The sequence below is a fragment of the Cupressus sempervirens genome, chromosome 7 (genome assembly GCF_028749045.1).
Source record: "Cupressus sempervirens isolate cs-2001-9-10 chromosome 7, ASM2874904v1, whole genome shotgun sequence".
Taxonomy (NCBI): domain Eukaryota; kingdom Viridiplantae; phylum Streptophyta; class Pinopsida; order Cupressales; family Cupressaceae; genus Cupressus; species Cupressus sempervirens.
The window spans coordinates 653441010-653452577 of NC_143124.1; the positions used below are offsets into that span (position 1 = coordinate 653441010).

Below are 11568 nucleotides of genomic sequence, written 5' to 3' on the forward strand. Positions count from 1 at the left end.
ATGTTGACTTGTATTTGATAATGTATTAATCACGTTTCTAACAACTTGATCTTGGCTTCTTTTTTTTTGACACATACTTCATTAAGGATATCAAAAAAGTTGAACTACAAATATGGAAGCTAAACAATTGGTGTCAAATGATTAAATTAGTTAAGCTTTGTCCTACCATGTGACCCAGAAGAAGCTAACCTAAAGTTTTACTAAATTTGTCAAACATTTTTTTAAAAAAAAGTTAAAGATAATAACTTGAAAACAATAGTTATAACATAGCGGAAGCAATTAACATTCACATAAACACATATCGTAAAACATATTACAATTCTTAAGGGTCTCATGACGTTGAATCATATTTAAGTTTAATTAATAATAAATCTAATATATAATAAATACACATCAAATAATATACCGGTATGAATCCATTTAAATAATATACAATTATATATGATGCCACTTAGCAATAAACAAAATGCACAATCATCCACTGTACAAGTCATAGGGTATGAAAGGCTAAAATAATATATATCATGAAATAAATTACATCACCTCTTAAGATCTTATGAATCAAATACAATACAATACAATAGTACAACCATCCATCATAGAAATACAAGAACATATAGAAAGGAACATTTGCACAAACACATCCAACAACGACATATGACGGTCATATCTCAATGGTATAAGAAAAAGCACTACCACTCGACCTCGTGGAACCCAAAAAGGTCTACTGCCACCGCACTGAGGAGATAGTCTCAAGTCCCAAATATGATAGCAAACTCAACAATCAAATCCAATATCTAAGTCAAGGAAAACCTAAAAATAATCTAACTCAAAAGTACCAATATACAAATGACATCTAAACCCAGAGGCAACATAGACATGTAGGAAATCCACTATGCAAGTGGGAAAATGTCATTGCATGAATCAACACTAGAGTTACCCTGGCAGTCTAACTTGACCTCAACCCCCTAATGACTCTGTGCGGCATTAGTATCCTTTCGTACTAACAAGGCATACTAATGATGCATGGTCACAACCAAACATTCTCTCTACTCTCATCCTAGTCTATACTAGCACTCAAGGCATGGGTGAGAACATACAAAGACTCTTATTAGGTTTATTTTATTCCCATTTAGTGTAGTGTTTTCACTAATAAAACAACTTACAATGGGTTTCCCTAGCAGCCACTTTGGGCCCTGGCCTCCCTTGCAAGCCACTTCTTGACATTACATATAGATAACCTACCCTAAGCTTAGTAAAATCTAAAGATCACAAAAGACCACATACCATATGTCAGTTCTTAAACTAAGCAACTGACAAGTATTGAAAAAACATTGATCATAATCACAGATTCCACCAATACGATCATCCTAATAGGATTGATCCCAAAATCAAGTATACATAAACCAATCCATGTCATAACATGACATCACCAAGAACAAATCATACAAACACCTTAGTCCTATACAAGTGACTGAAAAGCAATCCAAATACAACTGATCGAAGACTGAAAGGTTATATCAAATAAGTTACACCATTCACCTAAGTTTCACATAAGAACACTGGAAAACAATAACAATCAATGCATCAAAACATCTTATAGAGCATACCAGACACATTACTGTGGTTAAGTATAAAAGATCGAGATCAAAACATCATCATGCCATCATAAAACAAAACTCCCAAGCTTCTAGTAAACACCCTGACTGGCCAAAGCTAAGTCAAACCCGAAAACCCCAACACCAGTAAACCACATGTTACATAAAGCACATACAAAAGTGAATTCCATAATTCATTAGGTTTTTAAAATTCTAAAGTTCAATATTTACTAAAGTTTTCAAATTAAATCACAGACAATTCTATAATGGAAATTAATTTTCTCAAAAAAGAGTTTCAACCTAGAGAACTTCTGAAACAAAAACACAACAGACATGAAGAAGACAAGAATTCAAAAAATGAGCAACTACTGCACAAACCTACGAGATCCTACCTAGATATGATGTTAAAACAATGAGCGCACAAACACACAAGAATCTACCTTTTCCTTTGAAAACCCTCTTTTCAAAAATTGGCTCCTCAAAACCTGTGTATCTAGAAATGAGCTCTAATTTCCTTAATAAAGAGTTTTTCCCCCAAATCAAGGCTTTGATCATGCAATCATGCGAAAACCCTTTGTCTTTAATTACTATATTTTAATTTTCATGCACACACTTTATGCAATTTAATTAAAATAAACTTTATTAAATTAATTTTCTTTCCTACTTTAATTAATCATGAGACATTTTTAATATCATATTTATTAATTTAACTAATAATATTATTTAGAGTTTATTGATTAAAATAAAACTCCTAAATAATTTATTATTAAATTAAATACATATAAATATGCCAAAATTAGAACTATAACTTTATCTTTGAATTTTATTCTTTTATTTAATTAATTCACAAGACATTTTTAATAATATATTTATTAACTTAATTAATAACATTATTTAGAATTTATTATTAAAATCAAACTCTTAAATAACTATTATTAAATTAAATAAATATAAATATGAGAACTATAACTTTATCTTTAAATTTCTTGCATATGCTTTATGCAATTTAATAAAAATAAACCTTATAAATTTTATGTTTTCTCTCTCTCTCAAGTTAATTACGAGATGTTATAATAATATATTTATTAATTCAATTAATAATATTATTTAGAGTTTATTATTAAAAAAAAACTTCTAAATAATAATTATTAAATTAAATAAATGAAAAATAGAACTTTAATATAATCTTTTAAATTTAATTCTTTTATTTAATTAATTTCTCAATTAATTAAATATAATTAAATATCAAATTTCTTTATAAAATTTCCATTAAATTAAATCATTAAATTATCTTTTAATTTGATTTAATTATAACAAAAAATCACAATAGACCCACAAAACCAAATACAACAACTCAATTGAAGGCACAAGACAAAAATCAAATTCCAGGGTTAAAATTACGAATTCACGTTAGTTGACAAATTCGGACGGGTAAACTAACTCAGATACTTGCCTTATTTTCTAGGACAATTGGCTTAGGGTTTAGTATTTGGACTCAAGAGTTATCTCCCCACTTATACCATTGAAATACTACGATAGGGTATGCTCATCCTGGTAATTCAAGGAAGTCAATACTTGGTATCTGCAATTTGCATAAAATCCACGTATGTACAAACACAATATTCTAAACTAAACATGCAATGGTAGGAAGTGGTTCATCGTGTAGATCCCGACTAGCAGGTGACTATGACTCCCTTCCTCAACCACATCATAAACGTCAAACATAAAGAAAACATACATGTACACCATACACATGCAAGTATGGGTTAAGTATCTACATAAACCACATAAAAATCATTTGTCTAACTAACATCATTCAATAACTAAAATAACAGACACTAAGTACCTCAACATATATCTATATATGTATATATATGTATATATATGTATATATATATATATGTATGTATATATATATATATATATATGTATGTATATATATATATATATATATGTATGTATGTATATATATATATATATATGTATGTATATATATATATATATATGTATGTATATATATATATATATATATATATATATATGTATATATATATATATGTATGTATATATATATGTATGTATATATGTATGTATATATATATATATATATGTATGTATATATATATATATATATATGTATATGTATGTATATATATATATATATATATATATACAACTAATCCATTCCGGTAATCCATCACCGCTAATCATAAAACATAATAATAGAAAAGGCCTAAAAGAATCCAATCATCCTTAGTCTTGGATATCTTACAAAAATGGATATCAAATTTATTGGGTTTTAAGGTCTTGTACCTATCAAAATAAATAAATTTTGTTTTGAGTTATTTACTTCTTTGAACTATTTCATGTTGTATAAGTTTCTAATATTGATGTTTTCTAGTTTAGAAATAAATCTTTCTAAATGCACTATTATACTTTTTAAGTATTTCACTATCAAATAATTTTATTTTAGTTTATTATAAAGATTTTTCTATTATAAATCAAAACAAAAAAATAAATCAAAACTTAATATTATTAAAAGTACACATTCTTATAAAATAACTTCAAAAAATTTAAATGAACTATCACTTAATTTTAAAATAAATCTAAAACTAAAAATATCCTAAGAATAGAATATTTAACAAAAAGTTCTAATAAGTCTAAAATTAAAGTTTAATAGAAATAGAACATTTTTCTAAAATAAAATGAATCTTTTTAAAGTTATTAATAAATATGTAGAAGAAATTAGTAATTCTAGTTATGACTGCATTGCGTGAAAAAAAGACAAAGCTCTTAATTTTCTAATGTGTAGTAAAAAAATAATGCAATAATATAATGAAATAATAATAATATATTACGTGATTTTTATGAAATTGGACCATCTTGTAATTGATTATATAAATTAGACCATGTTACGACTAAGACATGCAATAATGTAATCAAATAATAATAATGTATTAAGTGATTTTTATGAAATTGGGCCATCTTGTAATTGATTATATAAATTAGACCATGTTATGGCTAAAAAATGCCTCAAAATTAATAATTGCAATGGTTTCTCCCTTGTATGTATGAAGGCATCGTAAAGAATAATATTGTAGTGGCTGAAAGCATATTTGGATTATAGAGGGATGGAAGTACAACAATAGTTGTGTATGTCATGTGAGTTAAAAATTTTGTTATTTTCTTTTTCTGGGTAAATGGAAGAATGAGAGTCAATATAACATAAATGTATGCTTGGTTTGACAAAATAATTATGTTTTCATCATTGAAATGTTGGTCCATTGAAAGTAATATTTGAATTTATACATTAATTGTCACGTGATTATTTCCATTAACTATTGACATGTAAAACTTCAACATGGCTCTAGAAACAAGAAAAACTGACTTTTAAAGGCTTTTCTTAATAACAAGATACATGCTATATTAAAACCTTTTTAGTTATAGATAGGATGAATACCATCAAGGTGATTCTTACTCTATCTAGCAAATTTGGGTAGAAACTCAATAAAATGAATGAGAAACAGGTATTAAGTTTGACAAATAACATAAATTAATATAATACAAGTTTTAGATGAGAGCATGAGCAATTATTAATTCTAGGTAGAAAATCAATCAAATAAATGAAATATGTGTTCCTTAGTATTAATCATGATGAAAAGATTAACATAAAGTAACCAATATTTTAAAAACATAAAAATTATTTTGATTGTCTTGTCCATGCAAAATTCGTAGACAGTGCTAACTTATTATCTGCATATAATCTAATAGACATTCAACAACCACTACATAAAATGAGTTCAAGTTATGAATGTAAATGAATCATATTTTTAAAAATTTGTCATAGAAGAAAAAATACTTGAGGGTTAAGAACCTATATACGAATTTCTTGAAAAGTTATTAATGGCTTTCACTAAAATAAAAAAAGATTTATAACCAAAGGGCAAATTAGCTCTACGGTAGAACTTAATTATGAAATTACATTATGACACATTGCTTACATTATCCCAAACACCCTTCTAATTTCTAATTATTACTTAGTTCCTACCGAAAGACTACTTATGGAATCATTAGGTGCCAATTTCTTCATTTGACTTTGTTTGCCAACCAATCACCATTCAATATTAAATTGTATTATGCACAAACATTATAGTTAATAAAAATATTTGTTTTAAAATATCAGAAAAATGAGATTTTCCTATTTTTCATTCATTGAAGTCCGCAGAAAAATTAATTTTTGGTTTACTAAAAATACAAAAATTCCGAACATTGTAACACTTGCAACACTCACAGATTCGAGAAGCTTCTTTTACCCCTTTCAAAATTCAAAACTAGTAAGAAAATAGGGGTGATTTTGAATGCAATATTTTTTTTCTATATTTTTTGAATGTAGTATTGAAAATAGGGGCAATTTTCAAAGTTCAAAACTAGCAAGAAAATCCATCGGTCGAGTCAATTACCCAAATGTAGCCCTATTATTGGAGATCGTTGCAAGAGCAAGATCCATGCTGCAATTTCTCCACGATGAATGATGTCCCCCAATTGTGTATAAAACCCAACAACACAAGTCTCCATCGAGATCTCCATCCCTTCATCACAGATTCGAGAAGCTTCTTTTACCCCTTTCAAAATTCAAAACTAGTAAGAAAATAGGGGTGATTTTGAATGCAATATTTTTTTTCTATATTTTTTGAATGTAGTATTGAAAATAGGGGCGATTTTCAAAGTTCAAAACTAGCAAGAAAATCCATCGGTCGAGTTAGTTACCCAAATGTAGCCCTATTATTGGAGATCGTTGCAAGAGCAAGATCCATGCTGCAATTTCTCCACGATGAATGATGTTCCCCAATTGTGTATAAAACCCAACAACACAAGTCTCCATCGAGATCTCCATCCCTTCATCACAGATTTCGGCCTTGCAAGAACTCTTCACCTACTATTGGCACAAGAGGAGTATTATAACCAACTCTAGCATAAAATGCTAAACTCAGGTTGATGTTGATGCTCATAAACAAATATAGCTTATGTGTAAGTCGAGTTCAAACGTCTTGCATTTTATCCCCTCAAAACCATCCCATACTTGAACCCATCATCACATTATTTCACTTCAATTGATATTTTAAGTCAGTTATTTAACATTTGTAACAAACATCTTCAAAATTCCTTACCTGCCCTCACATCACATTTAGATCTACCTCAAATGGGACAAGTGCATGGACACTTGTAACCTGTAAATGTTTTAGGTATAATATGCCTATTTCATGTTAATGTATTTGTCACTTTCTTGAGAAACTTGGAGGGCGGCTAAACAGATGTATAAAAATTTCTTAAGTTTCATTTATGTTAGTTTTACATTCATTTGTATGTTAAATTACTAGCTATATCTATATTATATATTTATATAATATATATAGATAAAGCCAAGAGATATCAAGGCTTTAATTTTCTAAGGTGATAATATTTTGCAAAGTAAATTAAAGTCTCAATATCTCTAGGATTTATATATATATATTATGTAAATATATAATATAGATATAGCTAGTAGCATCGGGAGGGGAAGTTGTCTAAATAAAATTCTAATATTTATTATATACTATTATATTAGTACATTAATTCTCTAATATAGATTTGTATAAAAATTTAATTATATATTTACTTTTCTAAGACAATTAGTTTTTAATTGGAAAAATGGGTCTAATTTAAGATAGGGTTGGGGTTGGGGTTGGGGTTGTTTTGTTCAATATTAAAAATGGTCAATTTGAGTAGGATTGAGGTTCTATTTGTTTTAGGGACAAGGTTTACTTAATTTTTCTTTTTAGTTTGGTTTATATGGTTAGGTTGAAATAAGATTTTTTTCTTTAATATTAAGATTATATTTTAGTTAAATGTTGGGTTATGGCTCATTTTGATTTAGTGTTAGGGTTAGGGTTATATGTAGTATTGGATTTTTATAGGATTATATATAGAATAAAAATTAGGTTTTAGATTAAAAATTTAACTTAATTGAAGGTATGGGTTAGCAGTCAATGTGGCTTTTTAATCAATTGGGGTTAGGGTTATCTTTCATTTTGGTTTTGTATTATCATTTAATTTGGTTTAGTAGAAAATGTATTGTTCAATTATGTTTAGTAATATGGGTTGAATTTATTTTAAGGTCACAATAAATTTAGTTTATGATTATAATTTGATTTCATTTTGTGTATGTTCGAGTTTACTTAGCATTAGAGCTAGTCTAAATTAATCTAGTGTTAAGGCTAGGGTTCAATTTAATTTAGTCTTAGGTTAGGGCTCATTATTATTTAGTGATTTATTAAATTTAAAGTTATGATGAGTCAATTTGGGTGGGCATTTAGTCATTAATAGGGTTCACTTTCCTAGGGTTTTATAAATGTTATATCTGAGTGATGATTTTACTTTGTGAAAATTATGTAATGGGTTCATTTAATGTCTGATTTTACAAAGGTTTTTACTTCTTTTGTGTATAATAATACAACTCAATTAATATGGTATTATATTTAATTTTTGCTTGCATTTACCATTTAGTTAGTTGTGGAGCTCAAATTAGCTTCAAATAGAATTTAGATTTTGATATCTCATTAAAAATTAGATTTTTGATTTAGTATTAGTGTATCGTATCTAGAGTTGAGGGAAAAAATTATCATGACACAATTTTCTTAAAACTAAGTCTTCAACTTAATGTACCATTTAATATTAGATTAATCATTTGGTGGACAATAATGTTTAATTTTATTTTATTGGTGTATCATATCTAGATTTATTTTTTTAACTTGGCTTAATATTATAGGAAGTAAACAAATATCTCTCATCTCACTCCTTTCTTTGTACTTCATCTTTTTCTCTCCCCTTATAACCATATCTTCCTCGTCATTAACAAATATCTTCATTATGAAAGTTAATTCTAAAGATTATAGATATTTATTATCAACATTAATATGATTATTTTTAAGTTGTATGAAAACTTTTTATATATCTTCAATACACTACTATCAACTATTAAAATTAGTACTTCAGGGTCAGCCCCCGTCTTGTTGGCTACTATCAATTACTTCAAAAACTATTAAAATTATTAATCATGAAATATAGAAAAATACATACATGTTTCAAATTGAAGCCATACAACAATCTAAGAAGAACAATAATAATAATAGAGATAAAACATAGATGTGATCATTAACAATAAATATGACGGGTACATATAGCTTTGACACTCAAAACATAGTCACTAAAAAAATATTTATTGATCAAAATACTATAGTGCAAAATGAGAATAATAAACATCAATAGCATTCAATTATTTCTTTTAGAGAAAATTTTAGATTCAATGATATCATTTTAAACAAATATCATGTGTACATTTAACTTTTAGTCAGTTAACATAATAATCTTTAAAAAAATTATGGAAAAATTTATACAATTTTAATTGAGAATGATGAACTTCCACAAGGTAAACTAAATATATTTATTTACAATCAGTTGCATTGAAAATATTTTTTCGTATGCATTTGATAAAATATTAACTACTATAAATTTACTTATAATAATTATTGAAGTCTTCTTTCTTCAGCTTTTCTTTTTTCCAGTTGTTTCCTCCTTTTCATTTTCTCATGATAATGGTCATAAGAAAATGGTGGCTTTATCCTCAAACCTTGTAGTGACTTTACACGAGATATTGCCACAAATGTCAGACCTATTATTTCGGTTGGTCCTATATCAATTGTTGCCTTTTCAAGTGTCAATCCTTGAGATTTGTGAATTGTTAATGCTCAAGCCAACCTTAAAGGTATTTGAGTAGTAGATCCTCTTTGTATAGCACAAATAGGTACTATTTTGGAATCTACATTATTGAATGGAAAACCAGAGTAGTTGTCAAATTTCACCATGACATACAATGGTAGTTCAGGTGGCGCTCTTCCTGGCCTATAGACAATTTCCTCAACATAACCCAAAGCACCATTTACAAGACATGCTTCTATCCATAAATTAGAAGTCAACATAACTCTTGCATGCTTTGAAATCAACAATTCCATATCAAGTTCATCACTTGAATTGCCATCAACAACACCAAAATTTGATAGTTTTGTAGCAATAACACGTGCAACAGGTTCTTTAAGAGAATGCAATTTATATTGATTATGATTGCGAACATTCTCATTGGGGGAAAATAGGTGAACATTATTATCAAAATCCATATTTATGACCGGTAAAATGTTACTTTTTGCTCGTGACATTAGTAATCTCCAATCATCAATTGTTGGTTTAGCATCTCTAAGATTTGTTAGCAATTGACTAAATTTTGTTTGTTCCAAATCCTCTCCATTTTGTCTATAAACCTTTTCCAATGTGAGTACAATTTTGAATTCTTCCCATAAGATCTTTGCCTGCCTCCTACTATCATATGCAACTTTGTCTCTCACTGGGGGGAGCTGTCCAAGGTCACCAACTAAAATCACTGAAATTCCTAAAAAATAAAACAATTATTTGAAAATAATTCAATGAAATAATATTTTATTTAAAATTATATAAAGATCATATAATCATTTTTACTAATTAATGAATCTTATTTGAAAATAAAATCTAACTTTCAAAGTTAACATCTGCATTTTGAGGAAATGCTTGACGAAGCCGAGAGTCAAAATTTTCAGGCAACTTTTCTGCAATAAAGCTCATTTCGTCTATCAATATATATCTTACATGGCTCATTTCTTCTTGAAAACTTGTCAAACGTGTTCCTTCTAATTGAGAAAAATCATTTTTTAGGAATTTTAAACTTTGAATGTACTATTGATCCACCTATGTTGTATGTGGCTACTCCTGTCGGTGCTAATAGTAGAAGTGGACAATGATGAGGTAGTGCTACTTGATTGAGATATTTATTGATGACACCAATCAAATATGACTTTCCAGTCCCTGCTATACCCTAAACTATCATATATAATGGTGTTACATTTTTACCCCCATTGTAGTGTGTCATAATAATGTCAAATGTCTTTTTTTTTCACCCAAATTGTCGCTATTAACTTGTTGTTGACATTGAGAATTTATAATGCATCCACTTTCTCTCATTCTACAAATAAAATCGATAGCCTCTGCAGTATATTGATCAGACTTGTAGTGATTCGACCAATTAAATTGCTTATCCATATCCCTTCTTCCGAGCATATCAATTTTTGAAATTTTCATTGTTTGACCATGATGTAACCGCGAAATGATTTCCCATCCATGCTCTATAATTTTACTTGGACCAATCTCATTAGTTTCACTTTCTGACTCACTAATACAATCATTATCTTCTATATCTATTATTCGTTCCACATGGCAGGGATCATAATTCAGCGACTCCCAATTTGAAATTATTGGATTACTATCTTCACCAATATCTACTGTAATTTCACGAAATGGTTATACAACAATAATTGTGAAAAGTAGAAATCAAGAAACTTATCTGACACACGTGGTGGAATTGAAACAAATCTTGGATACACCCTCACAATTGCAAACTTCTGTCTACGCTGCCATTTGTTATCTTTTTTCCTATTTTTATTATATATCCAACATTTCGATGCATCGATCAAAGAGATCATTTCCATAGATGAAGGCCTACTTTTATATGCATCCATAAATGATTTTGCCTTTTTTTTTCAGAGCGATCCTCATTATTTTTGTTAATAAGTTTAAATATTTTATGTGAAACATTAAGGTTAACAAAGCATCTATTGCATTCAACCAAAGGAAGTTCGAGGAGCATGTGACATGTTTCTTGAGCACCAACATCTCTTTCAATGATTGTTTCTACTAAAAGTTTCTTGTACACTTTGGAAGCAAAATCTTCAGGATTTTCAATATTTGCTAGATGCATCAACATTTGATGGTATGTCTCTAATCCTTTCTCTGCTTTTGATGCATATTTTGCAATGTATCTAATTACAACATGTGCTAACAAAACCAGTTG

General features: G+C 28.1%; 1 protein-coding gene across 1 annotated transcript; it reads right to left on the bottom strand.

Moving 5' to 3' along the window:
* Positions 1 to 9382: 9382 nt before the first annotated feature.
* On the bottom strand, positions 9383 to 10286 carry LOC149548359 (uncharacterized). Its single transcript, XM_089794254.1, has 2 exons — positions 10199 to 10286; positions 9383 to 10077 (listed from the first exon to the last, which is right to left on the bottom strand). Exons 1-2 carry the CDS (start codon positions 10284 to 10286, stop codon positions 9383 to 9385), a joined length of 783 nt encoding a protein of 260 aa, XP_089650380.1.
* Positions 10287 to 11568: the final 1282 nt, after the last annotated feature.